The sequence below is a fragment of the Cebus imitator genome, unplaced genomic scaffold (genome assembly GCF_001604975.1).
Source record: "Cebus imitator isolate Cc_AM_T3 unplaced genomic scaffold, Cebus_imitator-1.0 Scaffold11, whole genome shotgun sequence".
Lineage (NCBI taxonomy): Eukaryota > Metazoa > Chordata > Mammalia > Primates > Cebidae > Cebus > Cebus imitator.
In genome coordinates this window covers 11,796,555-11,824,131 of record NW_016107326.1, presented here as the reverse complement: position 1 = coordinate 11,824,131, position 27,577 = coordinate 11,796,555, and the positions used below count along the sequence as shown (strand labels likewise).

The 27,577-nt window shown below is 37.3% G+C and overlaps 1 protein-coding gene and 1 long non-coding RNA gene across 4 annotated transcripts; both read left to right on the top strand.

Moving 5' to 3' along the window:
• Positions 1-2,065: 2,065 nt before the first annotated feature.
• On the top strand, positions 2,066-23,991 carry RWDD1 (RWD domain containing 1). 3 transcript variants are annotated; one of them, XM_017497394.2, is made up of 9 exons: positions 2,079-2,348; positions 3,555-3,682; positions 4,748-4,861; positions 11,609-11,674; positions 15,263-15,393; positions 19,336-19,479; positions 20,822-20,954; positions 21,439-21,501; positions 23,696-23,991. In XM_017497394.2, exons 6-9 carry the CDS (start codon positions 19,354-19,356, stop codon positions 23,815-23,817), a joined length of 444 nt encoding a protein of 147 aa, XP_017352883.1. In that variant the 5' UTR covers positions 2,079-2,348; positions 3,555-3,682; positions 4,748-4,861; positions 11,609-11,674; positions 15,263-15,393; positions 19,336-19,353; the 3' UTR covers positions 23,818-23,991. The 3 variants fall into 3 exon arrangements, with proteins under 3 accessions (XP_017352870.1, XP_017352883.1, XP_017352875.1); XM_017497386.2 differs by lacking the exon at positions 3,555-3,682; XM_017497381.1 differs by lacking the exons at positions 3,555-3,682; positions 4,748-4,861 and having other exon boundaries at positions 2,066-2,348.
• Positions 23,992-25,520: 1,529 nt separating this feature from the next.
• LOC119466853 lies at positions 25,521-27,577 on the top strand. Its single transcript, XR_005195344.1, has 2 exons — positions 25,521-27,385; positions 27,486-27,577. It is a non-coding gene; the product is annotated as an uncharacterized LOC119466853 (long non-coding RNA).

Sequence of the window (27,577 nt, the reverse complement as noted above, 5' to 3'; positions counted from 1 at the left end):
TTAAATTACCAATTAAAAATGAAACACTAAAAGAAAGTCAATTTGCCACATGAGAATTTTCCACAATTTCAGTTAAGGGACTTGCTGTGTTCTGTTAAGCATGTGTTACGGTCAAAATGAAATTAGAGATTCACTAAAAAATGCTTAATAATGCTTATGTAGGTGTGACAAAGATTTGGGGATGTGTTTTCATGATTACAAGACAGCCATCTCCAGTATCAAAATAATACTCTTAAGCCTTCTGAAGCATGTAGGATTTACAATGATACATAAGATTTGAAAAGGATGCTTTACCAAAAATTCTATTAATGAAATAGGAATGCAAATAAAAAGGTACTACGTTTACTACATTGCAATTGGCAACCAAAAGAAACCTTTTTCTAACGTCAACCTTGTATGTTTGTTGCTTTGCCGCATTTCATTTCTTTGGGTAGGTTGTTTTTATTATTCTCTTAAGAGAAAAAACTTTTGCTTGATTTTCTTTGATCCAGTAGTCATTTAAAGATGTACTACCACCTTCCTTGCTTCTGTCTTCCTCACTTATCATTTTGGTCAACAGAACTTCATCTTTCCAGTTCTTCCAGCCAAAAATCATCCTTGACTCCCCGCTTAGAACTTATGCACTAGCTGTTCCCTCTGGCAGCTCTTTCCCGATAGCAAAGCATTATAATTCCTCAGAACTGAGGCGATACAGAAGAAAAAAAAAAAAAATGAGCAACTTACATTTGCAAAGTTAATTTATGTATTTTATTTGATTCTCACCATAGTTAGGAGGCTTCACTTTTTTCCTGAAAGTTTAAAAGAAGGCCTGAAATCAACCCTTACTACCTTAAACACGGAATCACTACCAAAGTGTGCCTGAGTATGTTTGTTTTAAAGTGTTCCTCTGCTATAGGTAAGCAGTACTCCTCAATAAAAGATCAAGGTGCCTTCTTGTACATGGGACATCACCATTTCAACAAGAGAAAGCTTCAGAGCCTTCATCATTAGGAAGCTTTCATTTAAAAAGTGTTCCTCCCACTATACAAGTGAAACCAGCTTTAATAAACAGAAATCAAAACAAAGAAAAATACAAAAAAGTGGGGAACACCTTTTGAGTATATTTTCTTAAAATGTTCCATTTTTTCCCGACTTAGCACAATAATATAATAAAGGAACATGGGATCCTTTATTATTATTAACATAAACAGTTAATATTCTTCTCATAAAGTTAACCATGTTTATTTAGTCATTTTCTCAGTTTTTGCCATCATGGTTCTTTGAAAATTTTCTTTGTAATCACTGCGATGACCTTGGAGATCACAGATACATATTACTGCCTCAGGTTTATTCTTAGAAGTGGTATTACCAAATTAAAGGTTTTCAACATTTCTCGGGGTACTGCAATTTTTACACTGCATATTAAAACTGTTATTACTGAGATCTACATTCCTTTCATCAATTCATAAATACACAATCACAGACATCTTGAGATCTACAATACATCCCACTGCGTTCATTTCACAAATTCAGAAGTTAAGCTATAAGATCTGAACCCAGAGGCCAGACCTCCGGACTGCCAGTCTCTCCCCCGATTCACCCCGACTTATTAAGCAGCTGGGCCGACGGTTCCGAACCCTTTCAAGGCAGTGCAGAGCTTCTGCGCCCCTGCCCACTGGAATCGACACTGATCCCAGCCCCTCACCCAACTCCCATGGGAGCAATAGGTAGTTGGAGACTCGCAGAAATCTGAACCCCACCACTAATCCACACTACGTTGCCAGCCCGCAGCACCTGGGCCACAGGGTTAAACCGGAAACCGGAAAAGGTGAAGGTACCGGACGACCCTCGGCCAGGACCGGCCACTAGCGACACTACCCTTCCCTGGCGCGCGAGGCCAGCCTTTCAGTCCAGACTCATCGAGCCAGGATGCCGCGCTGTGAGGGTTCTCGGGCTCAAGCCCTGCAAAGCCCAGGAGCTGGCTGTAGGTGTCCTTGGTGAATGCCAGACCGCACACACCGTCCCAGCAAATCCCGAGCGAGTATAGGACAGGCAACAAATCAGTGCCCATCTGGCCAGGCAGAATGAGTCGAACGCGGAAGTAGGGAGCAGGCGGAGGCCGGCGGGTATCTGTTGCTAAGCAGGCCAGGCCTGGCTCTGGGCCCTGGGCCTTCCAGCCAGGACTCTGCGCCTGCGCCCGCCTGGCTGCCGCCAGCTCTCCCAGCGCGGCAGCTGTCGCGGCAGCTGCGCGCCGCCTAGGTATCTGGGCGATCCATGGGCAAGAGCAAGGGCCACGATGACAGATTACGGCGAGGAGCAGCGCAACGAGCTGGAGGCTCTGGAGTCCATCTACCCTGACTCCTTCACAGGTGACTTCCGCGGCCGCAAGCCCGCAGCCGCCCTGAGGAGGAGTGGGACGGGCAGTAGCCGCCCAAGCTCTGGGCCTCCTGGGCTGGGATGGAAAAGGGGACCACGAGGCCGCGCGGCCACCTTACCGACTCTTCGGAAGTTCTTCAGTCACTTACCAGTAACCCAGTGACTTTTTCCCCCTTCTCTGCTTGTTCCCGGAAATCTAAAAGTCAGAGTGATGTTGGAGGGTGTCAGGCCTGGAAATTGAGTCAGGATTACTTTGGTTTCTGTGTAACCTACAGCAACCCGAGACTTATAATACATTAAGAGAAGAGATACTCTGAGATTCTTTTTTGCAGAGCCGCAACGATGTTAGTTTTCACATTTTCACCTTTACTGTGCTAGAAAATGTTTTCGTACGATATTGTTTTAGTTTATGGGATTCAGAATGCTGTTCTCAGTTACTCAAATCTGTTTTGAGAGTAGCGTAGTCCCGTAAGTCTGTCGGATTTCTTTTCTTATGTTAAAAAAAAAAAAAAATCTGGCATGAAGCAGAATGCCTAATGGATAATGTGGCCCAAATTTCTGTTCCACTGTAAATTCATAGGTTGTTAGATTGGAAGGGAGATTAGACATCATCTAGCCTGGGGCTCCTGCTACAAGCCAAGGTCATAAGGGCTCAGGAAAGCTAAGTGGCTTGCTCTGGACGGTCCGCAAGCGAGTTAGCCGCAGGGCTGGTACTAAGAGTTACGTCCAGAATGCTTGCCTGTTCTTTCACCTTCCAGACATATGGGACTTGGGATTCAGCTCCAGCTGAGATTGGGGGGAGCGGAAGATTACTTGGTAGGTTGGGCTAATGTAAAATATTATAATGAGAAGTTGATTAGGTATAATTTAAAGCAAGAGGTTTCTCTATTAAGCAAGCCATGCTTCGGATGATTATAAACATGATACATAACTATATCAGTATGGCTCATCTGAGATTTGAGAACCGGTCAAATAAAGCCAATGTGAGTGAGTAGAACTTAGGTGTGTGCATTTACATTCCCCATCCCTTCCTTTGAGTGTTGTCTATCATTGATAGTCAGAATTTATAGTGTAAGGTATGATACCTTAACTCATAAACTCCAACCCCTCTCCCTTTCATTGTTTAGCTTAGTTTTCTTGGCTCCACCTTTTGACCACTACTTGCAATGGTAGCAAATTTTATTCTGCTTTGCCAACAGGCAGATGTCTCTCAGCTACCCCTGTATAGCTCCAGTCCTGTTCATGTTCTCTCTCACCAGCAGCACATCTGTGCTGTGAGGATGTTAAGGGGATGAGTGAAGAGGGGTTTGAGAGTGTCATTAACTGGGTGAGTGTGTATGGAGTCTGGCTCCCTTCTCTATTCTTGCTTATATGTCTATGTCTAAAATAGAATATAGGGTCAGTTGTTGGATATATTCTTAATCATGTTTGGTCATTTCTAGAACTTTAGAAATATAATAGGTGTGAAAACTGTAGGCAGAGTCAAGAAAGCATAGGATGTGCTATTCTTTTCCTTTCTTTGTACATAAGCTATCCCTCACTAAATCCTATGCATATAAGCATTTATAAAACTGATATCTTTTTTTTAACCCTGAAACAATCTTGTGGGTATTTCAAATTGTACTAGGCTCTGACAGCTCTGGTATAGCTTGCTATGTGAAATTCTTATCAGATGCCCAAGTGCTTGAGGGTTCTGAGCCATGGTAATAAAAGACAGTTTATGAATCTTTTGATGCATTCAGGTATTCTGCACTATCAGTTGAGCCATCTGTCTCTAACTCCTGTCAACATTTCTACAAGCTTTGCAATAAATAAATTAAAATGAGATGTCTTTATTTATAGTTCTTAGGGAACTTTGCCTTACTAGTGATCATGTTCTTTATGAAACTTCTTGGGGAAAAGACAGAGGACTTTGGGACAAAATGTTTCCATGTTTGATCTTTTAAAATCTTGGGGATTTGCAAGATTTGCTGTTTTATAGCCTTCTTTTGTATTTATGATTCCATACTTTTGTATTCTCATGCCAGGTTTAAGAAAGAGATCTTGCTTGTGTCAGTTGGCCAAGGAACACTAAATGGGAGTGAGTTAATAACTTCATTTTGAATCACATTTAATTATTGAATTGGGTAAATGCTCAATGCTGCTAATGAAGGAAGTAGATATACTTTTTTTAATGGGGTGAGTGCTTGACAAAGAAGCATTTGTTAAGTACATGTGACCCCATGTGGATGCTGAAGAGGCACAGTCTAGCCCATAGACCTAGGCACATAGATTTAGCCTAACCTCAGATTAATTGCTTTGAGTATTTGCAAAGAACTTTTGGTCCAGTGTTGCATTTGTTGTGAATTATAACAAATCATAATACAATTTCTTCTTTTTGCCTATTCTGTAGCTTGATTGCACATTGATCCAACCCTCCTAACAACTAGTCTTCCAAAATATAAATGGACTCTCCTGATACCACATTCTCCTTCAGTAGTGCTTCACTTGACAAGGTCCTGCTAAGGTAGTAGAATTTGGTTATTTCAATTTATGTATTGAAATCTCTCGCTGTGGGGAATTTTATTGGAACAAATTTGTTGGCATCAGGTTAACCAAAAGCCAAGTTTCGTTAATTCTGTTTGCCTTACAAAGAGGAGTACATAATCCTGTATTTCTTTGTCAGTATCTCTAAGCAGCAGCCATTCACACTTGACAGTTAAAATTGTGTCTTGAGATATGTAAGAAGTCATCTTGTAAAAGCAGTTTGTTCTAAGACATACTTTTTGAAAGGTCAGATGCTCCCTAGCAACCAGAGGCACTTATTTTAATACGGGGTCTCTGGTTTTTTGTGGAAACTAAAGGTAATTTGTGTATCTCATAATGTACCTTTTAGCTGCTAACTCTATTATCCCTGTTTTTGACAAAACTTTAATTCTATCAGTTTCACCACCATCTGTCCCCTAATGTCTCTCCTGCCCTTCCTCTGTGGCCAACATTTCTTTCCTTTCTTTCTTTTCTTTTCTTTCCTTCCTTCCTTCCTTCCTTCCTTCCTTCCTTCCTTCCTTCCTTTTCTCTTTTCTTCCTTCCCTCCTTCCTTCCTTCCTTCCTTCCTTCCTTTCTCTTTCTTTCTTTTTCTTTCTTTCTTTCTCTCTCTCTCTCTTTCTCTCTCTCTTTCTTTCTTTCTCCTTCCTTCCTTCCTTCTTTCCTTCCCTCCCTCCCTCCTTCCCTCCCTCTTTTTTCTTTTCTTTCCCTTCCCTCCCTCCCTCCCTCCTTCCCTCCCTCTTTTCTTTTCTTTCCTCTTCCTCCCTCCCTCCCTCCCTCTCTCTCTCTCTTTCTTTCTTTCTTTTTCTTTCTTTTCTTCTCTCTCTCTCTCTTTCTCTCTTCCCTCCCTGCCTCCTTCCCTCTTTTAACTCTCTCTCTCCCTCTCTCCTTTCCTTCCCTCCTTCCCTCCCTTCCTCCCTCACCCTCCTACTTCCTTTCTTTCCTTTTTTAAGACAAGGTCTCACTCTGTCACCCAGGCTGGAGTGCAGTGCCCCAGTCACTTCACTGGAGCCATGAACCTCTGGACTCAAGTGATCCTCCCACCTCAGCCTCCAGAGTAGCTGGAATTACAGGCTTGCAGTACTGTGCCTGGCTAATTTTTTCACTTTTTAATAATAGCAGAGGCCTTGCTCTATTGCCCAGGCTAGTCTTGAACTCTTGGCCTCAAGCAAATCTCCCAGCTCTACCTCCCAAAGTGCTGGGATTATAGGCATGAGCCACTGCACCTGGCCCTGGTTTAATCTTTTTCTCAAAAAAAATTTTTTTTTATTTTTTGAAAGAGTCTCCCAGGCCAGAGTGCAGTGGCATGATCTTGGGTCACTGCAACCACCACCTCCCAGGTTCAAGCGATTCTCCTGCCTCAGTCTCCCAAGGAGTTGGGATTACAGGTATGTGCCACCATGCTTGGCTAATTTTTGTATTTTTAGTAGAGCCCGGAGTCTCGCTATTTTGCCCAGGCTGGTCTTGAACTCCTGGTCTCAAGCGATCCACCGGCTTTGGCCTCCCAGAGTGCTAGGATTACAAGCGTGAATCACCATACCTGGCCCTCAAAAGTATTTTGATTTACTTACAGGGGTGGAAGTCTGGCATCCTTAGTGAAGATTAATCTTTCTTCTACTTACCCTAACTCACAGTAATGCATGGAAATGGATTAGTCCTTTATCAGAACTCAGGAATTATCTATTTTTGCAAATCCAATTAAGTAACTTTCCCATCCATATTTTAGTTATTGTCCAACTTTGAAATATTATTCCTTTTTCTGTTTTTAAAAAATATTTATTTTAATAGGATTAGGTTCAGCTGTGACAGAAAATCCCCGATAATATTGGTTTTTTAAAAGGTAAAAACTTATTTTGCCCTTGCACATAAAACAGAGTGTGGCAGCTCTATTTCAAGAATTCCTCAGGGACCCATCTTCTAATATAGCTCTCTGTCATCCCTAAGATGTAGTCTCACACTTGTGGTAAAGATGGTAACATTCCCTCTCCAGGAAGTACAATAAATAAAGGAATGAAGAGCAACAAAGCAGTAAAAAATGGCAGTTTCTTAAGGAAATTTCTTGGAAACTGTCAAAGGTCACATCTACTTCCATCTTTTTAGTGAGAACTTAGACATTTTGTAAGGGCTAGCTGGAAATGAAACCAGGAAATGTCTTCATTCTGGGTAGTCATTATGCTCAGTTAAAAATGGCATGACTTAAATAAGGAGAGAGTGGATGTTGGGGGACTTTTAGCAGTACTTCCCAATATCTTTTTTCTTTGTTTTACTTGCTTCACATTTTTTTTCTCTATAGTGGTAACTTTATGTAGCGTCCTTGGACAAATCACTTAGCCTCTCCAAGCCTTAGTCTCTGTATCTGTTTAATTGGAAATAATGTAAGTGAAAATACTTTATATCTTATAATTGTAAAACAAACATATGATACTCTTTACTAGAAATACCATCTTAGTTGTTAATTTTTCCACTAATATGGCTTCATAATTTCTTATCTCTTTAATGATTTTGATTTCCACTTTCTTTTAGCCGCACATGGGCATAGCCACACCTTGAAAATGCCATTGCTAACATTTTGGCCACTGAAAATTACTCGTTTCCATAACCTTTGTAGCCCTATAGTACTTTTGTTCCCACGCATTTACTGAACATGCGTCTCATGATTTCTCATGGATTGATAGTTCATCAGTTTCTTTCTGGTCCATCTTGCCTCCATGTTCTATCTGGCTCCCCAGGTCTGGCATATCACTAATATTCTTGCTAACATTCCTATATCTTTTGGTTTCCTCATTTACCAAATAGTTATTATATGTAATTTTTTAGGAGCTCAGCTTGGGGAAACAGACATCAGATAAATTTAGGGAGAGGGGATGGTCTGAGTTGTTTCAGATAATTTTTAGGAGTAATGACGACAAGTAGATGAGGCCAGGGAAAGGGTATTCCAGCCTGGGACCAACATATGCAGAAGCAGTACTCTGAGGGATCAGAATATGTTCAGAGGACAAGTGGTTTGGGTATTGCTAAAACATAGAGTGAGAAGTGAGAGTCATGGAAAATGAGACTTAACCAATAAGCTGGGGCCACATCACAGAGGGCCTTGTCAGGGATTTAGATGTGATCTGACGACGCAATAGTTCATCGCCCATTTTATTCCCCCACGGACCATACAGTACATATTGTAGACATTGCCACATCAGACCCAGATTCTAATAGATGGGGTGGCTTCACAAATAAAATAGACTTCGAGTTACACATGTTTTTGAGTGTGTTGGCTGTGATTCTACCCCTTTCTCACAACTCATTCCAACACACTGTATATAGATAGGGAACTGCTGCTGTAAGCATGTAACAATGTGATAAAATCTGCTTGCTAGGAAACTGTGACAAGAGACAGTGGGCGGGACTGGGTAGAATGAGGAGAATTATTCTTCACCTGTTCTTGAAACTCACTTCCCTTGATTTTCATAACATTGTTATCTCTTGAGTTTTTTATTACTTCCTCTTAATTTGTTCTCCAAATTGAGAGTTCTTTACAAAGCTTATGTTGGCATTTATTTCTCTGTATTACATTTCTGATGATCTCATTTAGTCTAATGACTTTAGCTATCACCTCTGTGTAGGTGATCCCAAATTGAATTAAAGCCCAGCTCTCTTTAGCACCATTCACCCATTTCTGATTGCATGTTCAACACTTCCAACTGAAAGTCTTAAACTGTCCTTAAAATATATCATGTCTGATTTTTTTGTTATTACTCATTTTTGTTAGTGGCATTTTTCTCACCCTGCCGCCTGCCAACTCAAAATATCACCACCACTGTTTTCTGCTATTCCCATTGCTGCCGTCCTAGTTCAGGACCTCATTACCTTTGCCTGGATTATTGCAATAGTGACTTAGTTTCATACTGCCTATAGTTGTTTCCCTCCTTTCATTTTGTACACTGTTGTTAGATTTGTCTTCCTATGTTTTGAGAACAATTCTGATCATATTATTGCTAACAAAAAGATTGTGCACAACTAAACTCTCAACTGTGTTTTCACCTAGTTTTCTTCGCTCACATATAAGTTCAGCAAACGGAATAATTTCTTATTCCCTATATATATCTTTAGCTTTCGTACCATTATACTCTTGCTTCCATGGTGCCCTCAAATACATTTCCTTTCTCCATCTCTCCTTGCCAATATGCCACCCATGATTCACAGCCTAGCTCAAATGACTTGCTTGGAATTTCTCAGCTGGAAATGTGTTTTTCTTTTTAAATGATACTGTTTATCATTTATTCTGTTCGTTCAGTTACTAGCTGATAACCTTGGACAAGTTATTGAAAAACTCTGTATCTCAGTTTTCACATCTGTAAAATTGGGGTGATAGTATATTTAATTATTTCGGAGACATTTTACATTTAACATCTCTGAAATGTGAACTTGTCTTATAATCAGTTACTTGTAGGTTTAGTTGGCAGCTTATTTTTCTTTCTTAGTGGTACATAAAGTATGTCTCATACTGGATGGTGTTGAAAATTTAGTGAATATAGTAATAGTGTAAATCATGGTCTTGTGCCAGAAGTACAGAATTTTCGTGTAAATGCATAGCATCGCACAAGAACAAAGTGATGCTCAATAAATGTTACCTATTGTAACTGAATATTGGTTACCCCTGACCAAAAGCCTAATGGAGTCCTAGAAAGTGGTAATAAGAGGCTGGGCGTGGTGGCTCATGCCTGTAATCCCAGCACTTTGGGAGGCTGAGGCAGGCAGATCATGAGGTCAAGAGATCGAGACCATCCTGGCCAATGTGGTAAAACCCCATCTCTACTAAAATACAAAAATTAGCTGGGCGTGGTGGCATGCACCTGTAATCCCAGCTACTCCAGAGGATGAGGCAAGAGAATTGCTTGAACCCAGGAGGCAGAGGTTGCAGTGAGCTGAGATGCCACTGCACTCCAGCTTGGTGACAGAGTGAGATTTTGTCTCAAAAAAACAGAAAGTGGTAATACATTGGAATGTCATTGTGCTGATCCCCTCTTTCTATAGTTGCAGTGTTTACATTTCATGACTCGTAAATGTTAAAGTTCATCATGAAAGGAAATAAGAATGAAATACATCAACTATATTTTACATATATTTGTTAAAATGTAGACAAGGCCAACCATATTATGGCTCTATTATAACAACCTTTCAGTGAGCTGAAAGTTTTTTCAGCATGGACTGGACTACCCAAGACCTATTAACATATGACTCTACTGAGTGTTTTATCTAAAACTTTTCTAGTAATCACAGGTGTTCATCATTTCTTAAAGTACCTTAAATTCAATTAAAATGAAGACATCTGTCTTGAAAATATTTGTTTTTGTTTTTGTTTTTTCTTTTTTTTTTGAGGCAGAGTCTTGCTCTGTCACACAGGCTGGAGTGCAATGGCAAAATCTTGGCTCACTGCAACCTCTGCCTCCCAGGTTCAAGCTAATCTTGTGCCTCAGCCTCTGGAGTAGCTGGGATTACAGGCATACACCACCATGCCTGGCTAATTTTTGTGTTTTTAGTAGAGGTGGGTTGTCACCATGTTGGCCTGGCTGGTCTTAAACTCATGGCTTCAAATGATCTACCTGCTCAGCCTCCCAAAGTGTTGGAATTACAGGCATGAGCCACTGTGCCCAGCCAGAAAATACTGTTGATAATATGTATTTATGATGGCTTTAGAAAGTTCCCAGGTAGGAAAAGTTCAGTAGTTTCCGTGATTACTTCTTCAGTGATCCATTGCTCTTTCATTTCTGAAAAAGTTTGTATAGCTGCCGCCAACCTGGACAGGTACCAGTGCTTCCTGGACAGGGAGTGAGGCTTAGGCTTTTCTCATAGGCTTAGCAGCCATCCCTGGTAGCTTGAAGTTCTTTGTTTTCTTTCCAAATGGTTCTGAATACAAGTTTTCTTTGTTACTGCTTTTCCTGCTTCATTTTATTCATTTGGTTCTTCTTTTATTGGGGCAATATTAATTCTCTCGATACTGCCAGATACTGATCTAGGAGCTCTCATAGAGTTGTTATAGTGTTCTTGTGGGGAATAGATAATAAACAGAAATTAGCATTAGATAGACAATAGGCTATAAAATGACATACAAAGCTTTGTTATTTATATAAATGTTGATTTATGTGTCTTGCTCATAAATTCATAGCTAATTCATTTTAAATTCTGTGAAAGACAGTAGAGGCTTAGTAAGCATTTGTGAAATAATAGTTTGGTTTGAGATGATGTGGTAGAGAAGGACAGGAAGAAGGCACAAACTTTAACAAATCACTATTACTGTTTGTCATGGAGATTCTGAGTTATATCTCACAATATATAAGTATAAAAATCAGTGAAACATGAATATCAATGGGTAGTTTCAGGTGGGAAATATGAAACTCTTTGCCATTATGTTGGGATTTTTTAAGAATGTAATTTTCCATGTATAGGTGGAGATTTTGAAATAAAAGGTAAACTACCTAATGATTTCAGTTGACTTGGTAAAACTCCAAAAGTATTACCTACCATAGGTATTTCTTTTCAGATTAAAGATAGCCCTCCATTTAAATAGAAAGTTGATGATAATTTTATCATTTCAGTGTTCTGTCCAGTCTGTATTTGTGGAAATGGAGATATAGCCTAGGGACCAGTTTCCAGGGCTGGGTATTGATAATTTGCTAATAAGGAAAAAGCATCTGCCTTGGAAAGCATTTCAGTAACTTCTGTCTGTATTTTCTTGCAGTATTATCAGAAAGTCCACCCAGCTTCACCATTACTGTGACATCTGAGGCTGGAGAAAATGATGAAAGTAAGTCTCATAAAAAATACTTGTGGTTTTTCTAAGCTTCTCAGGAATTTCTCTTATTCTGTAGCCATTATGCTTGATATTGCCAGTGTGGAGGTCCTAAGGGGATATTATGAATCTACTATGAATGTTGTATGTTTCTAGTTAGAATTTACTGTGTGAACATGACTCCTAGGGAAATAGAAAGGAAATTAATGAAATATAGTCTGGCACAATAAGCTTAGTTTTTAAAAGTGAAATGGTAATATTAATATTACAGCAGATGGAGAAAAGGTAGGAGATTTTTGTTTTGTTCAAAGCAATACTTTGCATGCAAACATACTTCAGTGGTTGTGTGGTTCCTTTGAGTGATTGTTCTTTTTTCATGGCTGTTTTTCTCTTTGAACATTTAGATTGTTTACTGGACATTTGCTGTTATAAATGGGGTTGGATATACACCTATCTGCATGTTTCTTTCTCTTTCTTTTGAAATAATGTAGCTATAAAACCAGATAATTAAAATGAAATAAATTAAATTTTGAGATATTTGGAGGAGTGTCATCTGAAGTTTATTTCTATTTTAGTCACATTAGTTGACACGGTAATTTGATCTTAAAAGTGGAAATATGCTTGTATTGAATATTTAAAGACTTCAAAGGATTCTCATGTTATTTCTGAGATTTTATATTTATATGTGAAAATGTAAGTATATGCAGATAAAAATAATGTAATTTTTTGAATTTTTTTTTAATGGAGTCTCGCTCTGTTGCCCAGACTGGTGTGCAATGGCACATTCTCAGCTGACTGCAACCTCCGCCTCCCAAATTCAAGCAATTCTCCTGCCTCAGTTTCCCAAGTAGCTGGGCGTGCCTGGCTAATTTTTTAATATTTTTAGTAGAGACGAGGTTTCACTGCGTTAGCCAGGATGATCTCGCTCTCCTGACCTCATGATCTGCCCACCTCAGCCAAAGAGCTGGGATTATAGATGTGAGCCACTGTGCCTAGCTTGAAATATTTTTAAGGTACTTAAAATATACCGAAATGGAAATAGTGATCCCTTCCTGGTAATGGGATTATTTGTGATTCGATTTTTCCCTTATTTTATTTCTAAATTTTTACTACTGAATGTCTTTTACTTATAGTAGAATAAGTAAATGTTATTTTTTAAGAAACCTTAGTTTTTTAAATGGTTAAATGCACTTTAATATACCTGCATGGTGAAAATCAATTTGCAACTCTTTACGTGTTAAAGAATATTCTCAGGATATAATGCACGTGAAACTAATCAAGTATAAAACTCTATTGATAGAAAAGAGGAAAAAACTAATTTGCCACAATGGTAAAATTTATTTTTTAAATTTACTTTTTAATTTTTTGGTGAGAACGTTTAATATCTAATCTCTTGGCAATTTTTAAGTATACAATACATTATTGTTAACTGTAGTAATCATGCACTACAGAAGATCTGAATTTATTCATCCTGTCTGAAACTTTTTATCCTATAACCAATATCTTTTCAACCCTGATATCAGTTGTAAAATATCTTCTTTCATGTATGATTTTACTTATTTTAGTCTTCTCTCTTTTTTCTAGCCTAACGGTTTTGTTAGATATTTTCTATTGTTTTTCTAACCTATTTCATATATTTCTGTTCTGATCTTTATTATTTTCTTTGTGCTGATTTTATGCCCTGTATTTTCTCTTTCTAGTTCCTTGAGGGGCATGTTAAATTGTTTTTTGAGATCTTTATTCTTATTCGATGTAGGGATTTATTGCTACTAACTTTTCTCTTAGAACAGCTTTTGCTTCAACCCATAAGTTTTGGTATGATGTGTTTCCATTTTCTCTTTCTGAAAAAATTTTTTAAATTTAAAATATTTTTTAGAGACAAGGGTCTTACTCTGTTGGCCAGGCTAGAGTGCCGTGGTGCTATCTTAGCTCACTGCAGCTTCCAGCACCTGGGCTCAAGAAATTCTCACACCTCAGCCTCCCAAGTAGCAAGGACTACAAGCACATGCCACCATGCCCAGCTCAATTTTTTAATTTTTTGTAGAGACAGGGTCTCACTCTGTTGCCCAGGCTGGTTTTGAACTTATGACTTCAAATTATCCTTCTACCTTCGCTGTCCAAAGTACTGAGATTCCCGGCGTGAACTCCAGCACCTGGTCATATTCCTCATTTTCCTTTGTCTCAAGATTCTTTTAAAATTCCCTTTAAGTTCTTCTTTAATGCATTGATTGTTTAAAGTCTGGGAGGTAGGAGGAATGGTGAGATGTTGGCCAAAGTGTACAAACATTCAGTTATGGAAGATTAATAAGTTTGCGGATTTAATGTACAATGTAGTGACTATAATTAATTATAAATAATACTGTATGGTATACTTGAAATTTCTTAAAAGAGGTGATCTTAAGTGTTCTCACCACACACCCCCCCACCACACACACACACAAATCATAATGATGTGAGGTGATGTTAATTAGCTTCGTTCTGGTAATTATTTCACAATATATATGTATATCAAAATGTCACATTGTACACTTTAAATATATACAATTTTTATTTGTCAGGTGTACCTCAAGAAAGCTGGAGATGAAATAAAAATAAAAAATAAAAAAATTAAAACATCTTGTTCCAGCAATAAAACTAAAGTGTGCTAATAAAGGAATGAACAGAAGTATACTGTTTCTTACTGACCTCTAATACTTAATCTTTTGCAATTTTTGGTTCATAAAATTCCTTGTTAATATCATAACATGAAAAATAAAACAAAATGTCAAACCTGCAAATTTTAAGGTGCTTATTTTTTCTTATCCATGAAGAGCAGTATTAATTTGTATCAAAATCAGTAGATTTTAATACTATAAAATGCAAGTTGCATAAAAGATGGCATCTGGGAAAAAGATCATTGCAAGTAATAGTCTTAACAGAAAATGTTTAGCACTACTGCTTAGTTGCAGACTCCTTGGTTGAATTGAGAATGGTCTGGGCTGCAGAGAGGCACCTTGCACTGACATACCCATAAGAGTTTTACTTGTGTACAGGTATGAAATCCGTAAATTGACACAGACTAAAAGAGTGAGTGAGAATATATAGGTGAATTAATTTAAAGGTTTCCCATATAACCTTTTAAACTGTTGAGGTCAAAATGGTGCCATTCAGCCACTAATTAGCCCTGCTGGCATTGTGTGAATTTGAATATAGATTCCAAGGCTACAGCCAGATCTTCTGCAGGTAGGAACTGGCTCTGGTAGAGGCTAAAAATTAGCCTGTGGTAGTACTTTTTAAAAATGCGTTGTATTCCGTACCTTTTGTTTATCTTAGGAAAGGTTTTTAAAAAGTGGCATTTATCCGTCCCCTTTCTCAGACATGCAGTATGGTAAAATACCAATAAGTGGTAAATGTACTTCATGTGTAAGTGTGAGTTTTGGTATTCCATGATTTGTTTCACTTATCTCTTTGTGGTATATGTTGTTTAGTGATCATCCATCTGGTCTCTTAATAACCTGTTTTCTTTATAGGAAAATCTGTTGTGCTACTTTTTACTGATTCAACAAAAATATCTACCTCTATACTTTTAAGGTATTCACATCAAACTCTTACCTTGTGTCTTAGCTGTCCAGGCTACCCTCAAGTTTACATACAGTGAAAAATACCCAGATGAAGCTCCCCTTTATGAAATATTCTCTCAGGAAAATCTAGAAGATAATGATATCTCAGACATTTTAAAATTACTAGCATTACAGGTAAGGAAATAATAATTTTGTGTTTTGTAGCAGCATTTATTGGCCTTAAATGTTATATATTAATTTCAAGTTAGAAAATGCTATTAGGTGTGTAAATAGTACATTAACCAAGCAGAATTGATGATACTTAATCACAGAGCATCTTTATTTTTGTTTCCTACTGTCTATTTAAAATTTGACTAATAGAAGTTGTTCCATTGCCCCTGCTTGAAACTCAGTCAGTAAACTCATGGCTTTTTTGCTCATTCATGAGTGATAAAATGTCCAACGGATGCTTTAAATTGTAAAAGAGTGTTTTGATTGGATTCTTAGAATGTTTAGTCCCATATATAGCTACAATTTTCAACTTTATAAAAAACTTAAAACTCCTTTTCCCTATGACTTTTTACATACTGGTTGCCTGCAGTCTGGGAAAAGGACTGATGATTGATTTTCTTTCTACCATCTCTACTCCTCTCAAAGCTTACAAGCAACAATAATGGCTTATGACCCCTATGAGGGGAGGCTTGTGTGGAAAAAAAGGGCATTAAAAAAAGTTTTTACTGGATTAATATTATTGTGGGATAGGCTACCTGTAATCTGGGCTTGGCAGGTATCTAAAATATACTCAAGCTTGGGTAGAGAGTTTTCATGGGGTTCTTCAGAGTAGAGAGTAGGGAGGGACGTAAAATTCTTACTCCACCATCTTAAAGTCAGAAGTCCTACCTTTATTTGTTTACTCTAAGAAGAATTGACAGAAAGCATATCTCCACCTTCGATGTGACTTACATATTCTAAAGACCAGTGGTCACTGGAATGTTGATATTATAAAAATATCTGGAGCTGTTGTATGATGAGGAGTGAAAGAAGATATATCAGATAGGGATTTTTGCTGATCCTGGGCCCTATTCATCTTGTTACCTAGCATGAAATTATGCTAATTCTAACATTTTTTTTTTTTTTGAGACACGGTCTTGCTCTGTCACCCAGGCTGGAGGGCAGTGACATGATCATGGCTCATGCAGCCTTGAACTCCTGGATTCAAGTGATTCTTCTGCCTCAGCCTCCCCAAGTGCTGGGATTATAGGCATGAACCACTTTGCCCAGCTTTTCGAACATCTTTTAAAACATTGCAGAAAACCAGGGATGGTTATGCCATATTCAGTCAGTCACACCTTAATGTAAATTATTCAGTCTAAGTGAATTTGCCCATGTGTTCAATATTTTATTTGCACAGAAACGTCTCCTTTCAAAAAGGCTGTTTTGATTTCTTTGACACCTGCGTGAGCCTCCAGTGTATTCAGGGAATGTTTGTCCTTTGTTTTCCAAAAAATAATTGTTGTAACTTTCTGATATCAAACTAATAAATTCATATTACAGGAACTCAGAAGATACAAAAAATCACAGAGAAGAAGAAAATAAAGATTATATTTAATTGTACCAACCATGTATAATTGTCTGTTAACATTTTGATGTGATCTAGTGTCAGACTTTTTTTCTTATGCTTATATATATTCTCCCAGACAAGTTAGATCATTTTATGCATAATGTTTTATAATATCCTCTTTTTCACATAATGCATATGAGCATCTTTTCATTTCAGTTAAATATGTATGAGTCATTATATTTGTTAATAGTTTAGAATTTCATTGTATATGTAATTACTTATATCTTTTTTAAGACAACTTACAGTTGTCTCATTTTTGCCTGATATATAATTAACATATAATTAAGAATTAATATATAATATTTCAGCATTCTTATGTATCACTATTTGTAAGTCTTTAGAGCAGGTTCTCCATTGTACTTTTAGTGCCTGGAACATAATAGACAGTCAAATATTTGTTGAATAAATGAAAATAATGAATTACTGATGAGTATGCTAATTCCATGTTTCCTAGAAGTAGGATTGCTGGATTAAAGGGAATGCAATCTTAAGAATTTCATGCATACTGCCAAATTGGCCTTCAAAATAGTTGTGCCAATTTATGATCTCACTGTAGTCATTGTGGTATCTGTTTTCCCACATTTGCTAGTACCAGATATTTTCATTTGGACTTATAGTGATGACAAGGTGAAAATAGAATGTAATGTTATACTTTGCATTTTAAAAATACTAGTGATGTGGAACTAGGATGACTTCCAAGTTGTGCAATTTCCATGTGAATGATTAATTTTTTTGCTTTTCTATTGGCATACTTAACTTTTCTAGAAGACATTCTACTTCTATTGGATATGAAAGTTTTGTCATTGAAATGTATCAAGCATTAGGTTGAGTGAACAAGAAAGACGCCATCCCTGGTCTCATAGATTTTATTCTCTGGTGAGCAGTGTGGATTAGCAAATTGGAAATCATTCTGTAGGAAAAATGCTATGACAAACTTTTGAAAGATAGGATTGTATGGGTTGACATAGACAAAGTTCTGGAGAAGCTTCCAGGAGGAACGGAGAACTGTGGGAAGAGTTGGCCAGGAAATAGAGTAGAAAAATTTTAGGGTAGAGGAACAAACTTGTTAAAGGATATTGAGGTGAGAAAAAGCAATTGATTGATTATTTCTTCTAGAACTTCTAGTCACACAAAATTCATTGAATTTAGGATTTGAAGTTGGTGGTGATAAGTGGTGGAACTAAAGAGGCTACTTTCTTATTTCAAGGGTCTTCTAAACTGTTCACAAAATGTGGATTTGGTCCTGATTGGTTTCCGCAGCTATGAAGGGGTTTTAAGCAAGAGATGGATTAGATCAGTTTTGTGGTGCTTCGGTTTGTAAATTGATTAGTTCTCTCTCTTTCTTTCTTTGTGTGAGTGTTTGTGTGTCTCTGTGTGTGTGTGTGTGTTTGTGTATTGAGTGGTCAGGGGAAGTCGATGTTAAGTTTTAAGATTATAGCTTTTAAGAAGAGGAGTTTCTTGTATTCCAAGCTGAAAATGATGGTGCTCTGGACTAGGCTTATAACAGTGTTGATGGACAGACTTATATGACATTTAAGAATAGATAAGAAGCAGTGATGAAGCTTATGATGGGATGGGGATGTTCAGGCTGGGTAGGTGGTGGTACGATTTGCGGAGACTAATGATCCAGGAATAAGTTTTGAGGAGAAGATGATGGTTTTGTGTTGAGATGACTGTAGGACATCAAGTCTCTGCCACCAAATAGTCAGTTTTAATATGGGTCTGCCACTCAGGAGAGAGGCTTTTTAGTCATAGATTTAGGATGGTTAGCATAGAAACACCACAGAAAAGCCCCAGTGAGTTGGATTGTAGGAGCTAGCTTGAAGCCTAGTGCTCATAGAGGGCCCAGAAGATGCAATACCTACTCAGATGCTGCTGAGGGCAGCCCTGTCAAAGAAATGCTTAGTAATCTCTGCTTCTAGCACTGTCTGGCTAGTAGATTTTAAAATTATTTTTGTCTTCCTCTTTGGACCCCTATCTTATTTTTTTCTGCCTTCAAATGACCAACTTCGTAATAGCCTTTTGAGTTTATATTCCTTTTATGAGTTTGAGATGCTTTTATATTTGGTTTTAAACTATTTCAAATCTAAAGAAAAAAACAGGTTGATACAGATAAACTACAGTATTTCCTACATTCTTTATTATTATATTATTTTAGAACTCACTCTGGCCTCAAAATGCAGTTCATTGTCACAGCTCTTAAAATAGTCAAAAAGAACTAAATATTGAAAACATGCTGGAGAAAGGATGTTACCAATTACTATAGGAAATAGTTCTCTGAGTTTTACCTATATGATTATTAAATAGAATTTGCTGAAATACAGTATCTGTTTCAGATTGGATATGGCACATTTATATGACTTTAAATAACATTATTTATATGTATATGCTCACTTAAATGATCTTTTATTGAACTGTATGAACATAGGGTATAACTGAATTGGTAATCATTATAAATGTATGGATTTCTGTTTTTTCTGAGAGTGTAGTATTCATCACCTTTTTTTGTTACATAGGCTGAAGAAAATCTTGGTATGGTGATGATCTTTACTCTAGTGACAGCTGTGCAAGAAAAATTAAATGAAATAGTAGATCAGATAAAAACTAGAAGAGAAGAAGAAAAGAAACAAAAAGAAAAAGAAGCAGAAGAAGCTGAAAAGGTATATTTACAAGCCTTGTTTTCTTTTATTCTTAAATCAGTTTTGGTTGCTTGGTTGGGTTTTGAGGGGTTTTTTGATCAATAGCATTTTTTTTTTTTTTTTTTGGAAATCACAAAAATAAACAAAAGTAAATTTTAGTGAAGTTTTATTAAGAATAAAATTGTAGAAGTCCCTCATTTGATTGGTAGCATAGTTTGAGTAATGAATGATAATCAGTAGAAGTTAGTAAAACTCATGCGAGTAAGACCAAGAAGTATAAATAATTTCACCTATGATATGGGAGCAGGGGTGTCCAATTTTTTGGCTTCCCTGGGCCACATTGGAAGAAGAAGAATTGTCTTGGGTCATACATAAAATACATTAACAATAGCTGATGAGCTAAAAAAAAAAAAATGCAGAAAAGTCTCATGTTTTAAGACAGTTTACAAATTTGTGTTGGGCCGCGTTCAGAGCTGTCCTGTGCTGCATGTGGTCCACAGGTTATGGGTTGGACAAGCTTAGTATAGAGTTTAGAATTATAACTCCCCTATACTACAGTGAATTAAATAGTTACTAATTGTAAAGAAAGCCTCAGATTTTGAAATGAAGTGATAAAGCAAAGATTTAGCATTAGAAATTGATGTGTATTTAAAATATATCAGTACTGACAGTGTATTAGTTCATTTTCATGCTGCTGATAAAGACATACCCAAAACTGGGAACAAAAAGAGGTTTAATTGGACTTACAGTTCCACATGGCTGGGGAGCCCTCAGAATCATGGGAAGTGAAAGGCACTCCTTACATTGCAGTGGCAAGAGAAAAAGGAAGAAGCAAAAGCAGAAACCCCTGGTAAATTCATCAGATCTGGTGACACTTATTATCACGAGAATAGCACAGGAAAGACAGGCCCCCATTATTCAGTTACCTCCCCCTGGGTCCCTTCCACAACACATGGAAATTCTGGGAGACATAATTCAAGTTGAGATTTGGGTGACGACACAGCCAAACTATATTTGACAGTAACAGCTTTTTTCTTAACAATGAATAGCTATGGTGGTAAATACAGTGAATACATTGTATATTATCTTTGTTTTTTGTAATAAGAAAAAAAATGGACTACTCCAAAGTATGTTGCCAAAACCAATAAGAGTAGACAGCGCAGGCAGAAATCAGATTAAATATTTCAACATTTCAAAAATTAATTTTTCTGTTTTTCTTATAAGGAGTTGTGTTTATTTGTTTAGAAGATACCATTAGAATTTATTTGTTAAAACTGCTGTTTCATTAATCTGGTGCCCTTTTTTTTTTTTTTTTTTTTTTTTTTTTTTTTTTTTTTTTTTTTTTTTTTTTTAATTTTCTAAGCAATTATTCCATGGCACTCCAGTTACAATTGAGAATTTCTTAAATTGGAAGGCCAAGTTTGATGCAGAACTCTTGGAAATTAAAAAGAAAAGGATGAAAGAAGAAGAACAAGCAGGAAAAAATAAATTAAGTGGTATGATTCCTTTGCCATTCCTGTTCTTCCTAAACCCTCCTGTATTATTTTTTATATAGCAAGAGGATCATTTGGACAGATTTCTATAAGAAAATAATGTATATAGGCGTCTAGGACAAAAAAGAGAAAACATATCTATAAGATTATATTTCTGCACTCATAATTTATAATTAATTTGTATGGCTTATCTTTGATATTAGTATTATAATTGTTAGATCCTGCAATAGAAGGATATTCAGGATCACATCTTAGAAGAGTCAAACCCATTTGTTTTTCTAGTACCCTCAGGAGGACTGGTTTTTCACTTGTTTCATCTTAATGCAGTTACATTTCACATGCCACTTAGCTATTGAATAGGTTCAAAAATTTATTGAAATTCACAGAGAAAAAGGTTTTCAAACTCGCTTTCTTGGATTTTTTAAAGTGTTGTAGTGAAAATGGAGAAAAGCTATGCCATTTGAATTAAACTTTTTTTTTTTTTTAGGGAAACAACTATTTGAAACAGATCATAATCTTGACACATCTGATATCCAGTTCTTGGAGGATGGTAAGATAATACTAGAATTCCACATGTAGGACAGGCACAGTAGCTCACACCTGTAATCTAGCACTTTGGAAAGCCAAGGCAGGAGGATTGCTTGAGCCCAGGAGTTTGAGCCCAGACTGGGAAACACAGTGAGCCCCTGTCTCTATTTAAAAAAAAAAAAAGAAAAAAAGAATTCCACATGCATATAATGCAGTCTGTTTAGTTTTGAGCCATGAAAATCAAACTCAACTTTTTTTATTGTACATTTTTCCTCCCAAGGCTGTTAAAAATAGATATTTTGAAGAATAAATTCTAGTGGTTGGCCAAATTATACATTTGAAATTAATGTTGTAATTCTATAGCAATATATATTTTAAATTTTTTGATAAGCAATATCAAAGATAGAAATAGACAATAATAATCACACTATCCTCTTACAACTATTCAACTAGGTTATTGTGACTCAGGCGAACTGTTTTCTTCAAGTTTCTAGTATCACAAATCTGTGAAAACTATTCCATGGTCTGTTGTGGAGCTTGTAAAAACCTCAGATGTTTAACTCCTAGCATTCCCTCTCACCAGCCTGTCATATGACTCTTGCTATATTTGGAGTATCTAATCCCTTGTGCTTTTCTTCTATCACCTGTCCTCTTCTTCTCTTCCATCTTTCCGTCATCCATTCACTTACAAATATTTATTGCACTGTCCTGGCCACTGAGGATATAGCAGAGTACAGTATAGGCCAATTCTCTGCCCTTGGGAGCTAATGGCCTACATGTATTTTCTTAAACTGGGCTCCACACTTAGTCACACCTCTGATAGCATTCTAGAGTTCTGTACTTTATTAACCTTTTGTTATTTCTGTCTTGCCAGTTGGGAATCCTTTAGCTTCTGGCCTTTCAGCCTTGTTCTGGATTACCTGCTGAAGAAGGTTAAGAAGTAGTGTTGATGTAGCTTACTGCTAAATGCTTTCTAATCTAAGCTAGGCCTTTACTGACAGTCAACATTTTAAAGTTTTTGATACCTTTTCCTTTTCTGATTTAACTGTTTTGTCATTTTCACCTAGATGTTTATGGTAGCTTCTTAAATTATTTCCCTAAATCTCTTCCTCCTCCTAGTGCCATTACCTATTCTATAGTCACTTCCTGTGAGATGATATTTCTAAAACCCATATTTAAACATAAAATTTCTCTCCTTAAAATCCTTTGATGGTTTTCACCGCTTTGAGGGAGAGAATGACCTACACAGTCTTTCTCAATCTGGCCCTCATCTACATTAATTTCAGGTATTTTTTCTCAGTAATTTCATCTTCCAGTTAAAATTATTCTGGTCTTACATTTTCTCTCTGCCTTTGCATATACTTCTGCCTAAAATTGCTTCATCCTGGCTCCTTTTCTTGATGGATTCAAATTTATCATGAAGGTATTTCAGACTTCATTTGCTCCATGATGTCTTTGCTATATCTCCTAGACAGAGCCCGTTATTCTTTGGCCAGGACTTAATTGTATTTTATTGCTGAATTGCTCACAGGCAAGAAACAGGACTCATTCTCTTTGTATTTTCATTGAATTGAATGTCAACAGACTAGAGTTTGACAGGGGAGGAAGAAGAACAATTTGGGGTGATTTAATAGTGCTTTAGTATCATAGTTTTATCTACTTTAGACACACCGAAGAGTGAAGATATTTAATGCAGAGCCTGGGTATAGTTTCCTGTAGGCTTTAGAAATTGTAACTAACGGCATACCATTGGTTAAAAGGGGAACTGGGTGATAATGAAGATCAAGTCAAGTCCATTAATTAACAAGTATGGCTGAGCTTTAACAATGTGCTTATCTGCTACTACTGGAAGAGATAACTCCTCATACCAGTCCCATGGTCAATGATAATTTTCTGTAACCAGGAGAACATATCATTGTTGTCTTCAGCTGACAACATGCTACATTATAAATAATTCTAGTAAGCTTTTTTAAATAACTGGATTTTTAGACTATGAGCTGGAAACATGAAGTTGCTGTTAAAATTTCAGAGTCTCTACTGACCAATACAAATCACTGTTGATATGATATGTACTAATAGTAATAGTGGTAGTTTGGGATTTCATCACTCCTATCTCACATGCAGATTTGGAGATTTCTGTTTGGTATGCCAATGAGTTGTATCTTTTATTTCTGAATATAAAACTAAAGATGGATTTTTTTTTTTTCCTTTTGCAGCTGGAAACAACGTGGAGGTAGATGAGTCTTTGTTCCAAGAAATGGACGACTTGGAGCTAGAGGATGATGAAGATGATCCAGACTACAACCCTGCTGACCCAGAGAGTGACTCAGCTGATTAATGGACTGTCCCCATCTGCAGAGAGGCTTGACTGCCACAGCATCTGTGGCTGTGCTCAGAGGGTTTTGATTTTCCTTTCTTTTTTTCTAGGAAAAAATTATTTTCAGGAGAATATTCTTCTGATTGCTTTCATCATTGAACTTAATAAACTGACGTTAAAATTTCAAATATAAAATGTTCAAGGCTTCTTACTGGTGAGCACAGGTTATGTATTTAAAATCACCTCGTATTTGAGAGAGATCCTGCCTATAACACCAAGACTTGAAGTTAGGCTGCTGCTGTGCACATGAGTGAGTTTATACACAGGAAATGGAATAACTTGGAATTTCTCCTCTGGAGACTTTGGCTATTTTTGGATTTCAGGTGTTTTCTTTTATATGAAGTGTGAGAAGACTGAGGTGACTAGCACGTTAAAACATCCAGATTCTAGCCTCCAGGCACACTAAATTTAAATCTAAACAAAACCTGGAGCCCATATTATGATCAGGAATAAAATGAACTTTAGTCTTTGTTTTAGTCCATTTTGTATTGCTGTAAAGGAATATCTGAGGCTGGGTAATTTATAAAGAAAAAGGTTTATTTGACTTACAATTCTGGATGACTGGAAGGTATGATAAAGACTGGAAAGTGGTCATATAGTATTTAAATTAGAATCATTTGTGGAGTTCCTAAAACGTATGCATTCTGACGCCCCTCTCAGGTTAGGTTTATTAACACTGATTCCCAATCTGAATTTTTAAAACAGCAAAATCTCATACTGGTTCTACAGATCATTCTGATGCACAATCTGGCTTAAGAACCACTGTCCTGTAGTCATGAAGTCTATATATTTTGGAATTAGAGAAGAGGTGAAGAAAATATTCTTCACCTCTTCTCTAATTAAGCAGTCTGAAGGAGTTTGAATTTTGGGGTCACACATTGTCAACAAGAGAAACACATTAACATCCATGCACATAGATTGGGCATCTGCATCTGGTGAGGGCCTCAGGCTGTTTCCACTCATGGTAGAAGTGGAAGGGGTACTGTGTGTGTAGAGATCACATGGCCAGGGAGTGAGGGTAGAAGTGCCAAGCTGTTTTTTTTAACTAGCTGAGGCCAGATGCAGTGGCTTACGCCTGTAATCTGAACACTTTGGGAGGCCAAGACAGGCGGATCACATGAGGTTGGGAATTCAGGACCAGCCTGACCAACAAGGAGAAACCTCATCTCTACTAAAAACAATACAAAACTAGCAGGGCATGGTGGCTCATGCCTGTAATCCCAGCTACTCGGGAGGCTGATGCAGGACAATCGCTTGAACCCAGTAGGCAGAGGTTGTGGTGAGCTGAGATCACGCCATTGCACTCTGGTCTAGGCAACAAGAATGAAACTCTAACTCAAAAAAATAAATAAATTTTTTTTTTTTTTTTTTTTTTGAGACGGAGTTTCGCTCTTGTTACCCAGGCTGGAGTGCAATGGCGCGATCTCGGCTCACCGCAACCTCCGCCTCCCGGGTTCAGGCAATTCTCCTGCCCCAGCCTCCTGAGTCGCTGGGATTACAGGCACGCGCCACCATGCCCAGCTAATTTTTTGTATTTTTAGTAGAGACGGGGTTTCACCATGTTGACCAGGATGGTCTCGATCTCTTGACCTCGTGATCCACCCGCCTCGGCCTCCCACAGTGCTGGGATTACAGGCTTGAGCCACCGCGCCCGGCTAAAAAAAATAAATAAATTTTTAACACTAGCTTTGGTGGGAACTAATAAAGCAAGAACTCCCTTACCCATGCTCTCCACAGGAAGGCATTAATCTATTTATGAGGGCTGTACTTACTGTAACCCAGACACCCCTCTAGGCACTATCTTCAAACACCATCACACTGGGGATTAAATTTCAGTGTGGGATTTGGAGAGGACAAATATCCAAACCATAGCAGTCTTATAGTCTTTAAATTAGAATCATATGTGGAGTTTCAAAAAGGTATTCCTAGGCCTCTCTCAGGTTAGATTTGAGAACACGGATCAACAACTTGAATTTTTAAAACAGCAAAGTCTCATACTACCTCTACAGATGATTCTGATGCACAATCTGGGTTAAGAACCACTGTCCTGTAGTCGTGAAGTCGATATATTTTGGTATTTTCTTTACCTCTTCTCTAATTAACCAGTCTGAAGGAGTTTGAATTTTGGGAGTCATACATTGTCTATAAGAGAAACACATTAACATGCATGCACAGAGTCCTTTGTAATAATTTGGGATGATTGACTAGATGGCTCCAGGTAGGAGAGTCAGGCTTCATGCAAGTTATTCAGTCATTGCAGTTTTGGAGGACTGACTCTTAACCCCAATAAGAAATCACTTGTGCTATTATAAATTTATAAAGCTATTGAAAAGAGGTGCCTCCAGTAAAAAATACATATGCCATATACGCACAAACAGCAATATCAATCCCTCATTTATTTTTGGAGTTAGACCAAAAATTAAAAGCAAATTATTTAAGATAAAATTACCATTAAGGAGTATAATACTTTTCAAGGAATCTTCATGTCAGCCTCGATCCCAGACCAATAGAATGAAATAACAGGAATGTTCATTTCTCTGCAAAGAGAAATCCAAAAATTTGTCCTGTGTGAGATTTTGCTTTTCCCATCTTTATGAAGTATATCAGCAGATACATAAGAAGCTGCTCAGTTAAGGCTTTTTTTTTTTTTTTTAAAGAGCAATTGTTAGCAATGTGGTGCTGAAGTCAATGAAGGCTTAACTTTGAAGTGTCAGGAATGATACTCCCCCTCCCCTTCATGTTATTTTTAAGAATAAGTTTTGTACATTTCTCCAGGTATTAAAGTGGATGTCCACCTTTGCCAGAACCTAAAGGCAGAACCTAATGGTAAAATGAAGACAACCTGGTTGGTTCTAACAATACTCAAATATTTTCATCTAGAGTAAATATTTACTGTTGGCTTTGTATTCCGGGAATTAGCCCAAGACTATGCTGCTCAAATGGGTGCAAATAGACTCTCAGGTTGCAATAGCATAACTAGGGATATTTGAAGCAATAATTGTTCCATCTTGGATTATCGGTTTTGCTCTTGGATTTGGTAAAGTTTTTGTTTTTCTACTCATGCCAGTTGTATCAAAATGTTACTAGGTTAAAACAAATACAAATATGTTTATTCATTACTGTGTCCCTGTAATAATGCCTGGCATGTAGTAGGCACCTAATATTTGTTGAAAGAACGAATTCTAGAATAGAGTGCAAAATTCTAGTGTATTTCAAGGTAAAGCATGAGAGTTCAAAGAAATGTTCTATTTGCCATCTACAACTTTGAATAATGCTGCTCTGCTTTACTTCATGCACTTTTGCCAGCAGAGGTGGATGCCTTAGGGAAAAAAATTGGATAAATGCTGATCTAAGGCAGCATATCTACATGGTTATGTGAATATTTCCCAGTTGGGGTAAAACTAAGAGGAGTGATCAATAGCATCTTATCAATTTAAAGGATGATTTCACCAATTGTACTGTCATAGTCCAGAGATATATGTGCCAAGAAGCAGAGATGCACTCTAGGATTCCAGAAGAAAGATGATTTGTAAGTTTTTAATATTTGTATGCCAGCCCTTTTAAGTATAATGAAATGTAACAGAAAGCAGGTGAACTACTTCAAATGGCTCTCAATGTTTGTCTTTCAGAGGACATAAGCATCAGGCAGCAAAAGTTGGAGGCATTGTATGATTGTGTCAAAATGAGAGTCACATCAAGAACTGTAGGGACTAATTCTAGA